Genomic DNA, 23,389 nt, shown 5'->3' with positions numbered 1-23,389 from the left:
TTCGAGATGGGAAGCTCGGGCTGCTTTGTTGTCTTGGAACATAGACTCGAGACGAGCCCAAGCTCCTTGAGCGGTGTCATCTTTGAGAAGGATGGCAGTGAGGAGGTTGTGAGAAATAGAACCGTAGATCCAATTAAGGACCGCGGCATCAAGGCGTTTCCAATAGGCCAAGTCTGCCGTTTTGTTTTTCTCATATGTAGCGAGTTCCGTCGCCTTCGTAGGAGGTATGATGTGATATGTAAGGTCGTGAACCCTACAAAGCACCTTGAAGAGGGCGGCCCAGGAGTGGTACATTCCAGCGGTGTCCAAAGTGATCGGGAGGAGAGATTTTACATTTGTGATAGCAAAAGCAGGGTGATATTTTGGAGTGTCTGCCATGGAATGTTGCAGCGGAAGACGAAGAAAATTTGAGGAAGGAGGAGGAGATGGGCCGGGAGTAAGAGGGAAAGAAGAAGGTTAGGATCGAAACCTTTAATCTGATACCATGAAAGTAATATGATCGATGCTTTGTCATTGATTTTCTTGAGTTTATATATACAAAGTATCCGAGATATACTCGGTATTGATTAGCTACAAGTTAGGCTAAGATCATGATTGATTTGCTACAAGTTAGGCTGAGATCATGCTAGGATCAAGACTAATATCACGCTAGGATAATTACAGTAGCTAAACTAATATATACAAAGTCAAAGAATATATATCCATATATTCTAACACATACTCATAGTTTTGGACTTTTGGTGAGGAGTTTTAGCATTACTACATGTATCAGGTGATGCGGCAATCACTATTAAGGATCTCTTCGGTCTTTCTAAACCTCAAATTAATGCATTGAAACTAGAAGCAACATCGCACAAATCAGTAGATCAACTGATCAAGGTTAGCAAGACGTGTGTCGGAGTGCATGTATGGCGCGTGGATTAGCAAGTTAGAAATTGATGCAAGATCAACCGATTAACCCTACCAAAAGGGTATTACAGCAACTTAGTCTTCTTCACAGCTTGTATTGCCAAAGTAGGAGACATTGTAAGCAAAGCAAGCCGCTGTGGTACACTACAAATAAAATACATGAGACACTAGAAAGAATACAAGATGTCGAAAACTTGGTTGATTACTTAGCATCGCATTCGAATCCTATGGTTCTTCTTCTTGGGGCAGACGATGTTACCAGTCCAAATCTTTAGATAAATTCTTGGAGTAGGATACCTTCTACGAAGCAGATTTTGGTTGGGATGGTCCAACATTTTTCAGAAATGATGGTGTTTGAAACGAAGGGCTCACATTCTAGATTCCGACCACGCATCGAGATGGTAGTTTTAGTGTTTTACGTTGGGCATTAAACATTACAAGATTCACATGCCTCTTGAGAAATTGTTGTACGACTCCAAAGTATACCCAACGTATAAGCTTTTGTATACGTAAAAGTATACTACTCTTTTAGCCTTTAGGCTTATTTATCATAATCAGTTAAATTCAACTCAAATCAGTTTTAATTAAGTTCAACTCATCTTAACATATTTACTATTTATTATTATCTTATTACTCTATTCAGTCCAAAAGAACAAGAACTAGCAAGTTGCCCCTTTATGGGTTTCTTTAATAATTAGGGAGTTATTTAGTTTGTGACAATTGAAATGTTTTAGGTATAGAATTTTTTAACTCCTAGGCTGTATTAATTCCTAAAAAAATAACATGGATTAACTTAATCAAATGCCCCTAGACAGAGAAAAGAAAAACTGTTGAGAAATTACTTATAATACAGTGCTAGAAAAATAGGCATTTTGGACAGTGAGGTAAATGATCTCACACATTGAAAAATCAACCTCTAAGATGCAGCTTCAAGTTTCATACAAAAGATTGCACAATAAGATTGTCGAAGTAAAACCCAAGGGGACGACCTACTGCATGACCTGCCTTGACTGCCAAATAGAGACAGCCGAGAAGGAAGCAAACTAGTGCAAAGCTACCAAGCATCTAAACCATTTTCATCAACTTGCACAGAAGCTCTTTGCAATAATAATCCCTTTAAGTTTGAAACATCAACAATTATCTGATGCTACAGTAAATATAAAAGGCAAAGAGTTCTACCAACGGCTACTGCAATTTCAGGTTAGGAGGTTGAGAACATCTTTCACATCAGCAGTACTAGCACACTTGGCAAACTATGCCAGCCACCTAGTTAAACACATCCAAATCAATCACGCTCACTAATGGCTGTCAAGTGCTCATCAATCTCCTCGGTTGCAAGCGACCTGAAAACTGGATTCCCAACTTGAACAACTCCCACCTGGAAACAATTGGCAACTCATTCTGTTATGATTATAACCCTAGTAAAATCATAATTTTTTAAAAATTAAACAGACTAGCATATTTCATGAGCTGATTTTGCATCAGAAGTTCCCAATGCAATAAGTTTCTGCAATGAAAATTCGAATTTTTGTTTCCCAAAGGGCACCCATGAAGACAGTTTACAAGTCTACTAGTTAACCATGTCCAACATTGTTTCCAAGATACGTATTGCATTAAGAACAAAAGTATAAACAGACATAACAAACTCAATAAATACAAAGCAAACTTCATGAGATGTACCTCAATCTCAGTGGCCTTAAAATCCTCTTGCAGAACAGACTGAAGAGCAGAGATCGCAGTCTGCAAGGAAGAAAAACACACAACTTTCAGTCACATCAAGATCTATTGTTTTCGTCAAAAAATAGTCTATTATTAGCACAAGATGTATCCATCAACATATCTACAAATAAAAATTTAGTAATGAGTAATGGCTGATCACAGACGTTAACTAGTAAACACCGTAAATGTCAACAGCACCAAATGGTGATTGGTGACAAATACTTTTTGTAGGTAAATTTTCATAAACATAAATTACCACGTTTACAAGTACCATAACATATATATACAGGACAGATTCAAGCTTTTCACCAACTTAACAATATAACTCGGGAATTTCCCAGCGCATGGCATGAAGCAGTAAGAATGCAATGGCACAACACCCTCTTATAAATAAGAATTTACAAAACAAAGCAATAACATAACACTAACAACTATTAGTTGAAATAAACATTTTCTTAGCCTCAAGGCCCCAATGCAAAGACATATTTTACACAAAATCTGCAAGTAAAAGAAGTGGATCCTCCAAATAAATAATTAATCAGTATAGCACTGCTGATTTCACATTTGACAATCACTTCCCCCCTTCCATATTTCCCTTCACACTAGAATGTAAGAAAGAGAAGACGCATATTGTTGCAGCAATTGAGGATACAAAAGAAAAGCAGGCTAGATTGCATACCTGCACAGTTTCCTCAAAGGAGAAAGCAGGATCATTTTTCATTTTTTTCTCCAGAAAATTAATGGCTTCTTGATCTTTAGCTCCAGCGCTTGTGGCCTATAATAAACAAGCATATAATCAAAATTGTTTCCAAACTTTTGCAGTATTGCTACAATAAAACTGACATAAGTTATACCTGGCTAATTTCTACCAAAAAAAAAAAGTGCCAGTTTTAGACACAATTCACAAAATCATCCCTAACTTGGAATAAAAAACCAACCAACATAGATTCGCTACCCTCAAGTCTTTAATTGTATTCTCATACCCACCAACTACCACTAATCAAACAATTAGCAACTAAATAACCACTAAATGGCTACAAACCCTATATTGGAATCTGATCGAATTTCTCTAGATAAAAATCCTTAAGAGCCCCATTTTATCTATCAAGTAATCATGTTGATCAAACTAGAAACATTACTCTTTAATTTAGGCTGCAATCACCATCTTCAACCACCAAAAGTCCAAATCAAACACAATGACCACCCAAGTGAACAAAAAATCTAAAGAACAATACATAACACAACCTGATCTCAGTCTCTCTCTGTCATATGGCAGATAGAAATGATGGTGTGCATCTATGATCACCAAGAAGGACAGTTATTGATCACTCAAACCAGTCACCACTTTCCTTTCTATGAGAACAATTAGAATTTACTCCTTCCGTTTCATATTAATTGTAATAATAAGCGTTGCACAGAGGTTTAGGAAAATTAAAGGGTTTGGACCCTTTAATTAAAAGTGTGAATTTTATAACATAAGATTAGGTTTTTTTAAAGGTAATATGAAGTATAGTTAGCACCATAGTGGGGGTATATTTAATTAATAGTGAGAAATTTTTTCTAAAAAATGTGTAAAGGGGTTGGTGGGAAAGAAAAATAATAAAATAGTAATGGTTCATTATCAAATAAGGTAACGTTGCAAATTCAGAAGCGGATGAAAAAGGAAATTGCCAGGCTTAAAAAGAGAGATAAATTGCAAATTGAGAACAATTGTTTAAGAGTAATTCACAAAATGTTGATGAATTGAATGAAAGAAATTAAGAGAAAGGGGAGGATAGAAGAACTTAGATTGTTACTAAATGATGTTTATATTTCTCTCTTTTTGAAATCATGGGCTTTGTATCCATTCCGAATTAAGTCAAAACTGCAAAATCATACAAGTACCAGACTTCAATAAAGGGATTTAGGGTTGAAGAAGGGATTTTAATTACAGACTTGGTGATTGATGGTGAAATGTGGCTTTGAGAATTCAAATGAGGACTTAAGGCCTTAAGGATGGTTATGAGAATAATCCCCTCAACAAAAGGTAGTTATTGTTTAAGAATCTTGCATCAAGTAGAAACTCGAAAGTAGACGTTTTGATGTATGAAAATCACAATAGGTTTGAGGGAGCCTTCAATTCAATGCAACATAAAGATTCTAGCCTTTTTCCAACCTTACTTATAAGTTTATTTTAACTTAAACTTTGCAGCTCAAGTTAACACCAACACCAAGCAATGACCACACCATATGAGCTCTATTCTAAGTTGTCATGACTCACCAATAGATATTAAAAATCTCTATATGAGAGGAGCATATCGCAGATTAATTTATCCAAAAAGAATACCTTGTGACCATAAAAGTGTCCAGCGGGATCACATTTAAATAGTTGAGGTCCATTCTCTTCATCAATTCCAATAACAATAGCCACTACATGTATAGGAAAATATAAAGGCATTTAGGAAAGGCCAAATGTAAAATCACAAAATAAAGCTCAGAGGAAAAAGATTTATTATGACAAGCAGAAGCAGACTTGGCACACACCTACTCCAAGAGGTCTCATGTAGGCATGCTGAGTATATACTTGAGACTTATCTGCAATCCTATACACAAACAACAAACGAGTTATAACATCAAAATCACATAGCAAAAGTTGAATAGTCAAAAAAACTATTGTGTCACCAGAAAATAACAATTAACCAAAACAGGAGGGGTGGGGGGACTTAACATCAACAGAACCCGTATATTAATTCATTACTGTACTTAGTTGCATGGCTCAGTAAGTCAAGGAAAGTAAAGCATCTTGCTTGAACGCAGGCACGGGAGCACACGGGGGTAAATAAATTTTTTCTTATTTCTTTGAAAAATAGATAAATAATTATTTTTTAAAATCACAATTCTAGCAAAGTTAAAGATCAAAAAAAGATCAACAATAAGAATCCTAAAAGATAAATATGTAAAGTTTATCAAAAATCAAGCCCTCAGCTCTTATTGAACTTGCTCTTATTGAACTTGTTCAAACTGGTCTTATGTTTACACATTTCACTAAAGCCAGTCCCTTCCAGAGCAGCAGCAATACTGACAAGATGACAATGGCAATAATAATAATAATAACAACAATAACAATAATACTCCGTAATAATAATTGTAATGAGAAAGAAGACGAAGACGACAATGAAGAAGGTGGTAATTGTGGTGGAGGTGGTGGTAGTTTACATTGCCAAATTGCCAAGAACCAAAGCTGCAGCTCATGAAAAGGAGGCTTATATGAAATCAATAAAATCATATAGATTTTCCATCATTAGGCTTTTTCAAAAAATTTAACAAATTCAGAAAGTCATCAACCAAAAGCAACGACCCGGCAACAATATTTTGATTATAATACACAAATTTCAAATAAACATGCTAATAGACAAGGAAAACATATCCAGCACACACCATTAGTCATTGGACATGAAGCAGAACAAATGCATCATGTAACCACATTTTTAATTATGTTCAATTTAAGGTTAAATAATTTCTCATTTCAGTGATTCTGTGCAACATGTGGCACAACTGGAGGACAAGTGAACAGAACCAGGGTCTAAAAAAAGATGTTGCACCTCAGCTAACAAAGTACAGTGCTATAATTTTGAAAATATAGTTTACCCAAGTAACCAATGAAACCAGAAACCTCCAACTTTCTATTCAAAGCCTCTTTTATAAGTACATTCTTACAAATTACAAGCCTTAACAGCAAACACAATACAAAGGCAACCTATAAATTTCAACAAGAATTTCTCACCTAATGAAAAATCGATCATCCATATCCAGAGAAATTAGGAAATAAAAAATACATACCATCTAGCCAATGAATCCACTGGCATTTCGTATCCATATTTATGACGAAACTCAGCTGCTTCATTCCTTGCTTGTTGAACCAAATTCCTAGAATCAGCTGATCAAAGAATCCACCTCATTAATGGTAGAAGCTTTTGAAACAATCGATTCATTAAATCTAATATTGTCAAATCAATAATTCCCTCAACCAATTCCATTGAGCAATCAAATTTAATTATAAATACTCTATAGTAAAAACAATATTAGACACATGATCCACAATAGCTTCTCTATTCACTCATCGAAAACAAAGCTCATATAGCAATGACCATGACTAACCCATCACAACAACATCATCCAAGAACTCGAACCGAGAACAATTCCAGACTTTTAAAATATTTCAATTAAAACTATCTTCAATCCATAAACACTATGAGTTCAAGTTAACATGACTCAAGCCTTCAAATTTCTACTTACATATTGTCATCCCAACATTTTTCAATCATTTGTTCTCCATTTTAATAATTGGAAAACCAAAATCATTAAGAACAACAAATCACCCACCTGTCATTCCAGTGGCAAGCAACCCTATAAACTTGGTGATTTTGAAAAGGTGTGAAACACTAGTTTGATCCAAAAGCTTGTCCTGTAATCCAAACATCAACCAAAAACAATCAAAAAATCACCCCCAAAACATTAAAAATTAATGGAAAAAAATCAAATTAAAAAGAAAAATTACTAACAGGAACTTTCTTCTGGGTAACGACACAAACTGAATCTTTCCCACGAACAGCAATCGATGTAATTCCACCAGATTTCACTGCCTTAAACGCATATTCTGATACCCAAAAACAAAAATAAAATCAGCGATAAACCCTAAAAATTGATCTAATATATATGAAAAATTGAGATTAAAATGATAGATCTTGAGGATGAAATTGAGCATACCAACTTGGAAGAGACGACCTTCAGGAGAGAAGATCGTAATGTGTCGATCATAGCCTGCTCCGCTGCCTCTACTCATGCTTGTTTGTTGTTGTTCTGCTGAATCAAGTGTAAATTTAGGAGAGAGAAAATAGGGAGAGAGTGAGTTTGGGAAATGAGGAAAAGAATTTTGGGGGTTTAAAGTGGGGAAGTAGTAGCGCTTTTGGTGCCTTTTTGCGCAAGCCAGCCTCGTCTTTGCTTTTATGCCGTTGCTAATTACCGATACCGCCCTTGTGATTTTAGTATCGACGAGAATAGAGGTGGTAAATGAGTTGTTTGGTTGAGTGTTTTTAGTGAGTATTGACTATTGTGTAGTCGTTTAAATTGGATTTAATTGTGTGTCAAAATTGGATTAGATTGAAGTTGTGGTTTAATAAGTCCAATTAATATTTGATTTTTGCTTATATTAGGGTCTGTTCTCATTGACTTAACTCATCTGAACTAAATTGAGCTGAGCCAGGAGCGGATACAAGTTGGGTTCAAGTGGGTTCATTGAACCCACTGAATTTTTGAAAAAAAATTAAATTTTTTTTTTTTTTTAAAAAAAAAAAAAAAAAAAAGGTTAAATACAATATCTTTACACTAAATATCAACAAAACAATGTTCAGCCTAGTGGTGATTTCCCTTGCGCGCCTTTACCTCTCCTCGTCTCCTCACCTCCACCCCACCGGCCACCGCGACACGCCGACACCAGTCACACCACTCACGGTTCCTCCTGACGGCTCCACCACCTTCCCAACAGCCCAGCGAGTAAAGGAGTAAGGTACTCTACAATTCTATTTTTTTTTTAGGTATTCTACAATTCTATATAGTTCAATACTTAAATGTTAATTCATTTATTAGATTGTAAATTTGTGGTGTTTATAATTGATTTATTGATTGAAATATTGAATACTTAGATTGTTGGGGTTTATAATTGATAAATTGATGATTATTCTTAGCCATTTTAATTGTGTGTTTAGTGTAAGTGTGTAGTTAATTTATTGTATGATTGTTGTTTGATTTCAGTTTGCAAATGAGTTTAGAGTCTTTTTGGAAACAATTCTATATAGTTCAATACTAGCATTGATCCTTCCGGTGGCGACTGCAAGTGTGGAACGAGTGTTTTCATCAATGACTTATGTAAAAAATAAGTTGCGGAATAGTATGGGCGATCAATTATTGAATGATAGTTTAGTCACTTTTCTTGAGAGAGACTTATTTGCTAGAGTGAGTGATGATGATGTATTGATACGTTTCCAAAGTAGGAAAACTCGAAGAATGCTTTTTTAGATTTTTTTTTTCATTTTTCTAAGTGTAATTCATTTGTAATCCGAAATTTGAACTAATGTACTGAATATTTAATTAATGTATTCGCGTTCCTTTTTTTTTTTTTTTATTCCGAACCCACTGTTCGGAAATCCTGGATACGCTACTGCCTTCTAGAGAGCAGTGGCTACAGCATGTAGGCCGGTCTGTACCTATAACATGAATGTTTGTCAATTTTGAAGAATAACCACTTTGTAATCTATAATGTTGTGAAAATAAAACACATTTCTTTCACTTGATTGTAATTTTGGTTTTGAGGGCTAAATTAGTAAATAAGCATCTTCCACCTGATAATTTTTAGGATTGATTGTTCAATTGAAAAATGATAAAAAAAAGTATCGTATCCTCTTCCCTTAACCATGTAGAATTCAAGCTCTAATACCCATGATAGCTAAAGGTATTAACAAATACAAAGTAGTAGTTAATATCCCAGCTCAAGTGACTCGAATTGTTTTTATAACCATTAACTTTGCCTAGACATAACAAAACTATCTCAACTCAAATGACTTAGACAACATGTAGAAGTATAGAATGAGGTGATGCCCTAATTCAGAATCAATCCAATTTGATCCGACCCTAATACTTGAATTAACATTTTTTTTTGACAGAGTATACTTGAATTAACATTAACATGACTTAAGGACATGTTCTCTTACGTTGAAATTCAGTTCAGTTCAGTTCAGTCAGCTCAGTTCAACTCAGCTCCTAATTTCCTTCTTTATAAAATATTCATTTCAGTTCAGTTCAGTTTAGTTCAGTTCATAGAAGGGCAGCCTGAAGATCAGATAAATACTTATTCTCAATGACCGGAGGTATTGAAGAAATAAAGTACAGTATTTAAGAAGGCAAATGAAGAGAAAAATGAACTACTAATGTAAGACTACTGCGACCTCATCCTCTTATCGGCAGTACCAGAAATATCTGCTGAATTCCTTTTTGAGTTAGAATGATGAGTGGCTTGACCATCTTTCGCTTTGTTGCTTCTCACAAAGTCAGAGAAGGAAGGAACAGGCGGTAGCACTATTCTTTGTGCTATGCTTTCCGATGTTTGAGCAGTTGCGGATGGACCAATTCTAGTTTTTTCATAGATAATTTCTTTCACAGGTTTACTGGAATTATTTGAGGAAGTTGGTTCCAGAATGGAAACGTCCTTTTTCTTCAAGTTATCTGTATTTGGGGTGCTGGACTGCAGCTTGTTAGTTAAATCATTTACACTTGCAGTTGAAAGCCACCTTGCTGTACTAGCCATCTGTGATAGATAAAACGTTTTCCCGCCTTTTTCACATTTCTTGTAGCATTCCTTTTCAAGGATTGTGACCGCTGATTCAATGTCAACACTGTAAAATGGTAATCAAGGAAAAGAGTTGGCCAAGATTCCACTAGAAAATAACTACTTCATAGTATTACAGAAAAAGAAGGAATCGGCCTCATCAATAAGATGTAATACCCGAGTATTAAAAAAAACCACACAGAAGTAGCTAATATTATCCCCTCCTGTTCATTCTATCAAAGGTATGGAAATAAACAAGCAATAGGTAGCTTCTCTCGAGGGAGTGAAAAAAATACAGTAATGTGACCACTGCCCTCAAGTTAAAGAGCAAAGGATTTGGGGCAGATATATTGAAAAACATTTGTATCAGTTGAAAGGCAAATCTTTTTTTGAAGGGACATGAAAGAAACATCTTAGTATAAAGGCTTCAGTTGCCTAGACTCACATTATGCCACATGAGTATCACCCATTCCTGACTCAATCCTTCAATTAAAAAGACAAAGAACCAAACAAAACCCTGTCGCTTCATAGGTATAATGTGAATATAGCAGGAATGTTCACATGAAAGTTATTTTGAGACACAAAATTAGTTTAAAATAATTATAGGAGAAAGGAACCGGCAAAAAAAGATTAAACGAAAGAGACTAAGAATTAAGCATATGGTTTGAAATCGAGGGTAAGCTACAAATGAAACCTGCCAAGTCGTTGTTGATTTTCCTTTAAAGCATTTGCCAGTCGTTGCTTGCATGATTCTCTTAATGTGTTGGATATCAAATTTTTGTCTTTTCTACTAGTCTGTAATTAGTGTGATAAAATTACATAGGATATAAGAATGTACAATAAAGAAAAGAAAGGGAGACACAAGGCCAACTAAATGCATATGACTACATGCATTGGCAAAGGCATAAGAATATAATATATAAAAGAGAAACAGACCTCTTTCTGAGAGCCTTGGTTCTGATAATACTTTTCTTCTGCTCGCTGCAATATATCAAGTTTTTCACTTAACCGAGATCTTGATGGCAAGCCTGAGTAGCTCAGGCTTTTTAATGCTTCCCCTTCCTCTGAATTAAGAAAGTATTCAGTGATGATAATGAGATGGTGATATAACTAAAAAAAAGGCTATTGTATATTTGTACCAAGCTCAATCAAAATTCAATCACAAAAAACTGCCAGCTCATAAGGCTCTATAGTGAACTTCAACCAATAAACCAGATAGGTTATTACCATCAGAATCTGATATTTCTTCTTCAGAATCACAAGATTTATCATCACTACGATTCCAGAATTCACTATACCTTTCTCCATCAACATTGTTTGAAGAACTTCACAGAAAAATAGGAACATATTAATATTAGCACAAAAAGAAGCAAATAAGAACATTGCAAAAAGAGGACAACATATAATAAAGAATAAAAATATTCCAACATGACTGGATGACTGATTCCTACTGACAAAGTTAGCACTTTATCATAACTCATAAGCCTTACAAAACACCAGCAAAGAGATGAGAGAAAGATGTGCAAGATGTTTAGGAGTTAAAAGAATTGTTAATGGATAAAATATACTTCGTAAATGAATTAACCCAGGTTAAGTACCACAGATAAAGCAGTAGTGTCTTCAAGGAATTTCCATATAAACTCAGTAACTCTCTGACTCCACAATATTTAGTCAATGACAATATCATGATAAATTTATCAAATAATACAAACCATACTACCTGTTTATAACAACTCTGGCAAGCATGTTTTTCTGTCGAGCTGCTGAGGAACTTAACTGCTCCAGGTTCTTGGCCACTAAATTTGGCTGTTTGCAGGCATCACATGTTTTTCTACAGAGAGATGCAGGGGCCTACAGTTTGAGTAGAAAAGAACAAAAGGAAATAAGAGTTCAGTTTAAATGGAGCAAAAAAAACTATGAAGTCTATATAGAATTTAATAATTTTTCTTTGTTGTGAAAAGGATGATATACATAAAGTACAAACTGCATAAATTAATTAAAAAAAAAAATGCCCAGCACACCTGTTCCCCAAAGCTCTGAAGAATTTTCTTCCTACGGCAATCAGAACCTTCACAGTACTCAACCATCTGTAATCACGACCAGCCAAAATCAGTTCACTATTCCATTATTTCCCCTCACCTCGTCTTGCCTTTGTGAAAAAAACCACCTGTCTAAAATCATCAAATGACTTCTTTGACGATGCATCTTCCAAACTTGAGGACTTCAATTTTTTGTTTTGAGGATTCTTCAGAATAAATTCCTGCAATATTGAAATTATTGCAGTTAAGATTTCAGCAATTATGTAGCCTTATTGTAGCCTGAAAAAAAAAATCAGGACATAAAATCCAACCATCCTCTTGCGATCATCAATGCTATAATATAAAACACTTCGACATGGCAACTGATCACGTCCAGCTCTACCAGACTCTTGATAAAATGCTTCCATTGACTTTGGGATATTGAAGTGACATACAATTCGAACATCCTTTCTATCTATTCCCTAAAGTTCAGCCAAAAGAGTCACAAATTACTTACTGCTAGAGTTCATTTTAACAATATAGTAAAGTGTCAATAGTTGTGATTCCCCTGCTTAATATTTACAGAAACACGTACCATTCTGCGTGAAACATGTCATCTTCTATCACTTTAAAGTCTCTTACAGAGCTCCGTCCCAAATTGCAGCAAGTAATACAGTGAATGCATAAAAAAATTATCTTTAAGTTTCAGCGTTGAAGTATTAAAATATTAACAGCTACGCTGTGCCAAAATGAGAAAAGAAAACACAGCACAACTTAATTCTTGCGAGGACATTGACATAAATTAATCAGAATAGTCCAATAATGCAAGTGTAAATGATTTTAAGTTAAGTCATCACTTCTTAATTATATGAAATTCACCAACATAGATCAAATCAGTTTGCCAAATACGTACATGTAGAGATGATAAGAACAAAAGTGCCAAGATAGCTAGGTTGTGCTAAACCCCCGCAGCAGTTCATACAATGCCTAATAAGCCGTCCATAAGGCCCAAAGATAAATATACATGTAAAAATAAAAATGATATAAATGTAGAAGTAGGCAGACACCATTTGAAATACTACTATAAAGAAGAAAGTGGCGTAGTTTCTTTTTTTATTGTCCAATTTTATTGTTCTAGTTAACAAATGCATATTCAGCCAATCGTCTTTCTCTATTGCTGCTATAGTTACACTATATTGGTTCAATCTCACTTGATATCAGCTTACATTCGTATTTGATTTTTTTTATAAGCACCAACCCAGAAATCATTGAAGTGCAATGCTATATTTGTATCTAAGAAAATCATACCCAAAAGCAACTGTGGCCACAACAACTTGTATCTTCGAAGAAATCCAATCATCTAAGACAGAGCTTCGTAATTTATTGTTCAAACCAGCATGGTAAGCTAAGGAAAGGGCAAAAGAAACATCACAATTTAAGTGTATAGAAAACATCATAAGAAGATATATATTGAAAAACATCACAAGAAAGACCATATTAGTTACCAGCGCATGATATGCCATTACTTGACAAGTGAACAGCCAGAGCATCACAAGCTGATCTCTCAAGGCAGTAAATAATTCCACAGACATCTCCACAGGATTTCATTACCCCACATAAATCAGCATAGCTATCATCTAGAAGATCTTTATATCGAACTGCATCAATAAAAGCTTACTCAACAGTATGACCAAATCAATGACATACAAAATACAAGAGTAACAATAACCTAATCCCTCTATCTTTGTTTGTTTTTTTTAATGAAAGTATAAAGTAGAGAGAAAAGGATAATGGTTGTGTGCGGGCTCCGACATTAGAGAAAAAAAGTAACCATATTAGGAAATAAAGCTAACATTGGGACATCCAAACAAGAAATATGGGACGAGCAAAAAGGGATGGAGGGAGTATCTCATACAAAATAACTGACAGATGCTGCAATCAGAATATCTGGATAAAATTAAAAGAAAGAAAATAAGGGGAAAACAAAGTATGTAAGGAGGGAAGAAAAAAATAAGAAATGGGAGAAATTTTCTGTTTCAAGTACAGATACATTACCACGTAAACTTTGAACTTGTGATTGTTGTGAAGCATCTCATAAACACTAATTATTTCAATAAGCATAGGCTGCATAGTGCCATAGCCATCAACTCAAGAGAACATCAATTTATTACTATCTTCTCAGATCATTACATGAGCACTCACAATTTTTTCTCTGATATAAAATCCACCAGAAGGTTCAAGGTTAACAAGCACTTAAATAAAATTGTGATAGTGACTTCGTGTTTGTATTCAAAAATTTCAAAATGTACGGAAAACTTCTAACACTCAAAGAAGTTTTATATCGACAAACGAAGAAACATAATGCTGATATACACGAGCCTAAAGGAAGAAGTAGTACCACAACAAGTGACAGGTTTAAAAAAATATATTGACAACCATCAGCAACAATCCAATAAGTATTTGAATATATGATCATGTGCATCACTTCGAGTTAAGACTAAATTAAACTACATGCTTTACAAATACACAAAAACTATGACTAATAAAAACTTTGAAAGTATTTGATCTCTGGACTAAGAGTCTATGGTGATATGGTCTACCTGGAATCCAAATACATAAAACCATAATACCCCTCACCACCGTATGCTTTTTAAATTTTCTAAAAAGGCCGATAGCACACATGGAACAGATTCTAAGTTTTCCCCTTTTCTATCTTTTTTCAAAATCTTATTCTCTGAATGAAATAATATAAATTCATAATACTTACTTTTGCTGATATACAGATGATAAAACCAGCAAATGAATGAGAAACTAAATAACAAAATTTTAAGGAATTCACCTTCATAATGTATGTTAGGGCGATTGAAGGATGATTTTAGGACTAAAGGATTTTGCAAGCACAATGATTGAATGACATCAGTCTGAACCCTGCACTCGAAAGAAGAAAGAGAAACAATATAAATAAAGGATAAAACAAAGGTAGTAGTCAGGAATAGATAGAAGTTCAACACAATTCTTAACACGACGAAAATTCAATCCCATTAATTCTACAAGCAATCTAATTTTGCAGCTATGTTTGATTTACAGGTACATATGCCTTACTTTATCATTAATCAGTAATTATTCTAATCTGAATGCATCTATCCACCATGATTTTGTTACTAGAATGCTTCTCTGAAACCCATAATAACATGATCTGATGGCCACATATATTAATTGATACAGCATACATTTGACGAATATCATAGATTACAATGTAGCAAACAGTTGAAGTACTCAAGTATCTATATACCTATTGTTGAAGCTTAAAGGTTTTGATGATGATGAACTCAAACTAAGCAAACTTCAACTAATAAAGGTTTTTCTAAGTGTTGTAGTTAGAACAGGTGAAGTAGACTTTAGAAGTAGAAGAGTAGCCTAATCTAAGAAGACATGAAGAGATTCCAAGGAAAGGTTAATCAAGATAGAAGAAGAGTTCTCTAACAGGAACTAACTGAGTTCCCTAACAAGAACTTGAAGACAGCAAGTTAAAAGTGTTGACTAGGTCTGCGTTGAAGACAGCAAGTTAAAAGTGTTGACTAGGTCTGCGTTGAAGACAGCAAGTTCTGGAAGAACTAGGCCTGCGAAGTTCCAGTGTAGAACTGGAGTGCAAGTGACAGCAGGAACTTAGTCCTGGACTACGTGAAGCCCAAGTATCCTACATTACAGAATATCAGCGTAGCAAATTAGTTTTGTTAAGTTTTTATCTTGTAGATTTGCTGAAAATATGATTGTTAGGTTTACGCGTGAGACTTATTAGAAACGTGACAAAAAGCTTGGCAAGCTTCTTAAAATAGGAAAGTTTAAAAAAGATAAGTTTTTAGGAAAAGATTTTCTAAATGATTTACTTCTTAAAAACTGATTATCAAAAAGATATTATTCTTTTTGATAATTTATCTTTGATAAGTTTTCTAAAAGATTTTCTTTCAAATAGATTTACTTAAATCCGTGTTTTGGGATTTTGGTAAAATAACATATTTTTATTTTTTGAAAACTCTAGTTTCTATATGAGCAAGTCTTGTATAAATTGTAGAATCTCATTTCATTATTTTGTGTGAGATTATGCGTGAAGAAATCGAAGTGTGCTTAATTGTGTAAGTTTGCCAAGTCCATAACTTTGTCATATTTGTTTCGGGTTTCACGCGTAGCTTACCTATCATATACTAAAGATCTATATTTTGTATTGGTTGGGTTCTTGGGTGTGTGTGTAATCAATCTTTGCATACAGTATTGTAGGCTTCTAGGTTGATGTACACACTCAGGGAGTACGAGTGAATCTAAGTCAGGGACTTAGGTTGGTAGGATAGGGTCCTACTGTGTAGGTCTGATTATAATAGGTTGTAACTTGTGTGTTTTTCCTATTATAGTGAATTGATTTGGCTTTGGAAATCCCTTAGAAGGATCGAGGTTTTACTTCCAGTTGGCCCCGGAAGGTTTCCTCGTAAAATATTATGTGCATTGCAAGTTCCTTTACATTTTGTTTTACATTCCGCAAAAGTAGTCACTATGAACTCACATACAATTCACCCCCACCCCTCTTGTAGTGTTCGTCTCAACTAACACCTATACTAAAGTGGAGTTTTTGGAGGGATTTTTTTTCCGGCTGAATCATTAGTTGGCCTAGGAACTTCATTATCTATTTATTCATGTATTTAATGTAATTGACTATAAAGTTAAATTTCTCTAGAGACTTACATATTTCAATTGCTATTGATTTTAAAATCGAGCCATGTTTGGGAATTTATTTATTTATAACCTTCAGTATTGATTTATTTATTCATGTATTATTGTAAAAATGCATCATGTGTGAGTATTGTATTATTATACAGAAATACTATGATTTATTGTAGCAAGTCTAGCCACCACTGGAGGACTTTGAAAGAAGTGATGAATAAGAGTAATATGTGCAGCTTACTTTGGTGCAGCCGTTGCTGTCAATGCCAAAATTGGGACATCTGGAAGGATGTCTCTTAAAGAAGACAGTTTCCGGTAGCTTGGTCTATAAGATAAATTAACTGTTAATGAAAAAACAATTAAACTAGCGCATTTGTGAAGTCATTTGCTTGAGGTGAACCCATATTATAGCACAAACCTGAAGTCATGACCCCATGATGATATACAATGCGCCTGAAACATTTGAACAGAAAAAAAGGGAAAAAAAAAACACACACACACAGTTAATACTTCAAGGTAATTAATTCTTGAATTCCAATCACTACACAGAGATTACAGCACACCTCATCTATGGCAATCAAATGCAACAGCCCCCTGCCATGAATTTTTGACAACTTAACGCTGAAACCCGATGTAGCTATCAACTCCGGAGTCACATACAGCAGCTTCAGGGAAGGTTTTCCAGAGCTCAGGTCCTCGTAAATCTAGAAAAAAGACAACAAGATCAATGCAAATGGGAAGCTATAGGGAAAAGGAGAGAACAGAATAAAAGAGACAAAACTGGTAAGATTGATCATAATTTGGCACAGCAAAGCTAAGGAAAACATAGTAAGGCAAAAACATAAGAAGAGTAGTTCAGTTTGGAATCCACAAAGTGCATAATAGTGATTGAATGATCCCACACACATGTGAGCTCCTGATTGTATCCTAACGGAAAAGGTTGCTTTGGTCTAATCACCAAATTGACAGAATAATAATTATATCCAACAAGTGACCATTTCAGAGCATATACAAGCCACTACCATCAGTCCATCATCATCTAAAATTTATTCTATCTTCATTACACATTGATTGGTGATCCACATGAAGAAAGCCTCTGAAGTGGCTAGGCTTTTTGTAATCTGGGTATATACACCTGACTTTCAACCCTGATCAACTGGTGAGTTTTGCAGTCAATACTTTTGCCAATATCCATGTTTCCCCAAAAAAATCTTTGCACTCCTTAGTTACCATTTGGAGGGCCACCACCCCAAAAACAGTCAAACTGATACTGTCCAGCAATAAGAGCCTTCACAAGTGGAAAATACTACTTTTGTAACCTATTCATCAAATATTACTTTTCCTAATGAATTTTTTGAGAAGATAATACATGTTGATAATTTTAATTTATTACTACCTCCGTTTCATATTATGTGTAACATTCACTAAAAACAATTGCTAAACATTATGTACAACAAATGTCTTCTTCCCTTTTTAAGTTGTCGTTTCCCACAACCTCTCTTCTTATCATGTGCATCTCTATCTTTCTATGCGTCCGTGTCAAGGCCTTTGTTGCACATAATATGAAACAGAAATAGTATTAGTATATAAGGGGGGAAATATATATATACACATACATATATATATATATATACATATATATATATATATATATATATATATATATATATATATATATATATATATATATATATATATATATATTACATACATACATATATATATTACATACATACATATAATAGTATTAGTATATAAGGGGGGAAATATATATATACACATACATACATACATATATATATATATATATATATATATATACACATATATATATATTACATACATACATATATATATTACATACATACATATATATATTACATACATACATAATATATATTACATACATATATATATATATATATGTATGTATATATATATGTATATATATATATATATGTATATATATATATATATATATATATGTATGTGTATATATAGGCAAAATTGGCCTTAACACCCTATACCATAGCTTGGGTGCACCCAACTTTGACTAGTAGCTGGAACACCACCAACTATTAATTGGGGTGCATCACGTACCATTAATGGGTATTATTTAGCATTCAAAATAAGACATTTCTGATAATTAAAGGGTAGTTAATGAAGATGTAAAATTCTAATGGTTGAAATTAAAGATAAACTGGATATAAGACAAATAATCCAAGTATTTATAATCAAACATAACATCTCATTAATGAAGAAGGCTACATCCAACAATTTGTTTCAAATGACAATTTTTAACAAAATCTGACTAGCATTTTCATAACAGAAAGAGGAGGTGAGCATGATAAACGGTCATGACATAACATCTGGTAAAAATTACAAGGGTACCATGTAAATTTCTAAAAATACAAATGGTCTACCAAATACAACTTTCACAAGTAGAAGGGAACCGCATAAAATCCACAAATATTTACTTCTTAGAACAACACTAGGAACTCAATGCATTGAGATCAGAAATTGGATCAAATGCAATGTCTAAAAGTAATACTTGCCATAAGTTTTTTTTTTTAATTCATCAGTGTTTAAATAAATCGCCAATGGATGCCTAGAGTTACCTCTATCAATTTATACCAAATAATACATTAAGCTTAGTCCAACAGAATCTGTACGGGAATGAACAGCACCACCACAGTTTAAGAACACTAAGAATAGAGCTTATATTGGAAACAACAAAGTCCCTTATGAAGTTGACCCTCAAGCATATAAAATTTGTGTCAGATAATCAGATATACAATAATTATAGAGACAACGCCAAAATTCAATTGTGCCTACACTGATGAAATGTTTGGTTTCTAACTTTCAGTTGTAATCAACCTTTCGCAAATGGCAACATGGAATGACAGAACTCAAAAACATACCCTCTCTCTGACAGCAGATGTCTGAGTTGAGGAGAGAAACTCAGCTCCAATGCCCTTCTCCTTCAAGGCCTTCACTTGGTTTTCCTAAATAAGATAATTTTCATGTGTATGTTACACCAGAGCCTGGTAAATGGTAATAAAGACAATCATAATAAAAGAGAAATAGATAATTCTATAACAAATACAATGCCCTTACCATCAAAGCTGACCACGAAAATGGAAGTGATCAATTTTAGTCCTAGAATTGCAATTCAGCCATAAATCAAATATGGTATACAATACTCCTCAAGATAAAACAATTAAACAAGACAAATGACATTCACCTATTAAAGGGCAAACAACAAGGACAATGCCATTATTTGCAAGGGCAGGAATCTGATAACACATTGACTTCCCCCCTCCAGTGGGCATAAGACAAAAACAATCCCTTCCTGTATACAAGGATCAAAAGTCGTAACCAGTACATCAAATTGATGCTTAGAGCATCATATATCGTCAAATTGCATACAGTACTTCAGTAGCATAACACAATTAGCAACACTGAACTGGAAGATTAAAACCTGATAAAACAGCTTCGATGGCCTCTAGCTGCTTGCCTCGAAATTCAGAATGCCCAAAATGCCATCTCAATATTTTGACCAAAGCTTCCTTCCCATATTTATTCTTTGGTGTCCCGCATATATTTTGCACAGGTAATGGTGATTTCTTCATTTTAATTCTGGGATTCGAACCCTTCAATACAAAACATCATGGAGAATTATTTATAAATAGGGAAACTTAATGGTACTATAATTTTACCAGAATAACCTACTCCGGGAGTTTACTTGGGTAACCAGTTATTTGTTGGTATTCAGAGGTTCAAAGATTTCACAGCATTGATCACTATTAGCTATTAACAAAAACTACCTACAAGACCCAGTAGGCCAGTAAGTGAATAAAAAAGTTACACGTTTTGAACTGATCAGAAAAAGGTTTTCAGAAGAAGCATAGAAAACGATAAAGGAGCAAATTGAATTGAAAGGAATGCATCACCAGCAAAAACAAACTGCACCAAACAGAAACTACAAACCAACTCATCCAATTCTACCACATATTTACTTATCAAACTTCTTAGTCCCAAGCGTTTAAACTAAATTGATTGATAACAAGTCCAACAATTATTATGCACTATGGATGACAATCTGACTCTTTAAGGCATAAGATTATACGAATGTCATAACTCCAGTAATTAACTACCAACTTCAATTTCAAATTTACAAACCAAAAGAACGTTAAGAGGGTAGCATCCAAATAAAATCAGCATTGGTGTCACAAATCAGACATAAAAATCACAAGAAAGAGTGAAAGGGATGACGCCTGTTTCTTATTATGTGCAACAAAGGAATATTTTATGTATCACAAATAATACTCCTTTGTTCCACATAATAAGAAAACATAATAAGAAATGGAGGTAGTACATAAGAAACGGAGGTAGTAAATAAACATTAAAAGATAAATATACAACATAATCAACAAGGCCATTACACCAAACAATGGCATTGAAACTGCAAAAAGTTCCGAAATTTCGATACAAATTGCTAAAAGGCATGTAGAGTAAAAGTGACCTAGACGCAATTAGAGTATCAATATCAAAAAAAAAAAAAAAATCAACCATTATAACGCCAGTTACCTAAATTAAAGCAATATACGCAGATTAAACAAACAATTAATCCAGCAATAACTAAGATACAAAGAATTAACATCAAAATTCAAAATGCATTGAAACAAAAAACATGAATTAGGGAATCAAAGATAGATTTTAGATAATAATAATCAACAATTTTAGAATTAATTGAACGATGATTTGAGCTATAAAATGAGGTCGTCGTCGTTCGAAAACAACAAATTTCGATCATGAAGGAAAGAGAAAAGGTGAAAGAATCGCAAACCTAAAATTGCAGGAGAAATTCCAACAATGTAAGAGAGAGAAACGACGGTACTAGCGAAATAACATTGGCGGAGTTTTGCCGGGAAGAATACGTCAACTTGAACCTCAACACTTAAACTTGAACTTGAATTTGAACTTGAATGGTTCATTCTAGAGTTGTCAAAAGCACACCCGATCCGACCCGATCCAAAACCGATCCAAAAAATATCCAATTCAGATTTGAACTCGAGTGGACATAACAAATTAATATGACTTAACTTTAAAAATTTACCCCACCTAACTATGTCAGACCCGATCCGATCATCCGAATTGACATCCCTAATTCATTCACATAAATATTTGGACAACGACCCTCACCAAGTCACCAGCCTTAAGTAATGCGCAAATGGGCCAAATCATAGCCTAATAAAGTAATAAGTTATAAACGAGGTGGCAAAATTGGATACCCGTTCTGAAATTTTCGAATCAAGAAAAATTTGATCTGAAAATAATTTGGATATGGATATCCAAACCTAAAAAAACTAGATCGGATATCCAATAATATTTCGGATCAAAGATCTAGGTTTTTTCGAATATCCGAAAATTTTAATAAGTATTTTTTAAAATATTTTATTTTTAATAAATACTTTAAAAAAAATACAAAACTTGGATATTTCAGATTTACGAAATTCAAAAATTAGATTCGAATCAGATCAAAAATATCCGAAACACAAAAAATCATACTGAATATCTTAAATGTCGGATCAAATTGGTCGGATTGCGAATTAGGTCAATTGTATCGAAAATTTTAACAACAATAAACGAAGTATTAAATAATTTGACGACTAATTTTATAATAATAATAATAATAATAATAATAATAATAATAATAATAATAATAATAATAATAATAATAATAATAATAATAATAATAATAATAATTCGACGACTAATTTATTCACGAAATTGTGGTCGCGATGTCTGTGTTGACTTGACAAGGACTTCTCCATTGACACAGTCTGGGCTTTCTGACTTTGTTCCCGGACGGGTAGTGACTGATGCAACCAATCGGAAGCAGGTCAAGTACGAATCCAGTTGTCGAGCAATTGGATATGGCTTCCTTCCTTTCTCTTTCTCTTCTCTTGGGGAGTTATATAAGGATGTTGTTGCGTTGCTGAAGCGGATCATGGTGTTGCTCATATTTTCACTAGGATATGTTTTCCTACAGCTAGAGGAGTGGGGTCCAGATTGTATCTCGACTTCTCATCTATATTTATATTTTATAGGTTGTATGAATTTGTCTGTTTTTATAGTACTATCTCCGTTTAATAAAATCTGCAACAATTTCCCAAAACAGAAACTACAAATTATGTGCAACAAAAAAAAAAAAAAAAAAATCCTAATATAGTAAAAAAATTTTGTATAAATTTACCAACAAACTCTAACTTAACTTCAATAAACCACATATTAACTTATTAACCTAAATTAATGTATTCATAATTAAACCCTAACCCATATTCTCTCTCCTCCCTCATAGCCCACATCCACCACCAACATCACCATCTTTTCTCTCCTCCCTCTCAACCACCAGCAACACACTTTTCTCTCTCATCCCTCTCAAGAATCTCAACCACTAGCAACACACTCCACCAGCACCACTCAGATCCAGATCCAGCGCCACCTCTTACTCGTGACAGTCGCCGCCCCTTACTCGTGACACTCGCCGCCTCTTACTCATGACAATCACCGGCATTTTCTCCTCCCCTGATCAAAGTCGCCGGCTTCTTGCTTCCCTTATCAAAGTCGTCGGTCCTCCTTGAAATTCAGATCTAAGCGAAAATTG

General features: G+C 34.1%; 2 protein-coding genes across 2 annotated transcripts; both read right to left on the bottom strand.

Annotated features, from left to right (window-relative positions):
- Positions 1–1,789: 1,789 nt before the first annotated feature.
- LOC145635804 (proteasome subunit alpha type-6-like) lies at positions 1,790–7,584 on the bottom strand. Its single transcript, XM_081687162.1, has 9 exons — positions 7,375–7,584; positions 7,170–7,264; positions 6,991–7,072; positions 6,448–6,544; positions 5,152–5,210; positions 4,955–5,037; positions 3,308–3,403; positions 2,590–2,649; positions 1,790–2,287 (listed from the first exon to the last, which is right to left on the bottom strand). The coding sequence occupies exons 1-9, from the start codon at positions 7,448–7,450 to the stop codon at positions 2,195–2,197; spliced, it is 741 nt and encodes a 246-aa protein (XP_081543288.1). The 5' UTR covers positions 7,451–7,584; the 3' UTR covers positions 1,790–2,194.
- Positions 7,585–9,429: 1,845 nt separating this feature from the next.
- Positions 9,430–21,654, bottom strand: LOC145634486 (ATP-dependent DNA helicase Q-like 3). Its single transcript, XM_081685912.1, has 20 exons — positions 21,569–21,654; positions 20,201–20,372; positions 19,964–20,071; positions 19,837–19,878; positions 19,641–19,724; positions 17,283–17,423; positions 17,138–17,172; positions 16,961–17,044; positions 14,846–14,934; positions 13,512–13,664; positions 13,315–13,411; positions 12,602–12,605; positions 12,339–12,488; positions 12,156–12,248; positions 12,010–12,075; positions 11,709–11,839; positions 11,216–11,313; positions 10,925–11,052; positions 10,683–10,783; positions 9,430–10,055 (listed from the first exon to the last, which is right to left on the bottom strand). The coding sequence occupies exons 4-20, from the start codon at positions 19,837–19,839 to the stop codon at positions 9,599–9,601; spliced, it is 1,914 nt and encodes a 637-aa protein (XP_081542038.1). The 5' UTR covers positions 19,840–19,878; positions 19,964–20,071; positions 20,201–20,372; positions 21,569–21,654; the 3' UTR covers positions 9,430–9,598.
- Positions 21,655–23,389: the final 1,735 nt, after the last annotated feature.

The sequence above is a fragment of the Chenopodium album genome, chromosome 6 (assembly GCF_948465745.1).
Source record: "Chenopodium album chromosome 6, dcCheAlbu1.1, whole genome shotgun sequence".
In the NCBI taxonomy this organism is placed as follows: Eukaryota; Viridiplantae; Streptophyta; class Magnoliopsida; order Caryophyllales; family Amaranthaceae; genus Chenopodium; species Chenopodium album.
This window is presented reverse-complemented; position numbering and strand designations above follow the sequence as displayed.

Coding starts and splice junctions, on each gene's coding strand:
- LOC145634486 (XM_081685912.1), bottom strand. Junction 12,076..12,155: donor CATTTGATGATTTTAGACAG/GTGGTTTTTTTC, acceptor TCGTGATTACAG/ATGGTTGAGTACTGTGAAGG. Junction 11,053..11,215: donor AGAAATATCAGATTCTGATG/GTAATAACCTAT, acceptor TTCTTAATTCAG/AGGAAGGGGAAGCATTAAAA.
- LOC145635804 (XM_081687162.1), bottom strand. CDS start 7,450: ATGAGTAGAGGCAGCGGAGCAGGCTATGATCGACACATTACGATCTTC. Junction 7,073..7,169: donor TTACCCAGAAGAAAGTTCCT/GTTAGTAATTTT, acceptor TTTGGATTACAG/GACAAGCTTTTGGATCAAAC. Junction 5,211..6,447: donor GTGGATTCATTGGCTAGATG/GTATGTATTTTT, acceptor GTTTGTGTATAG/GATTGCAGATAAGTCTCAAG.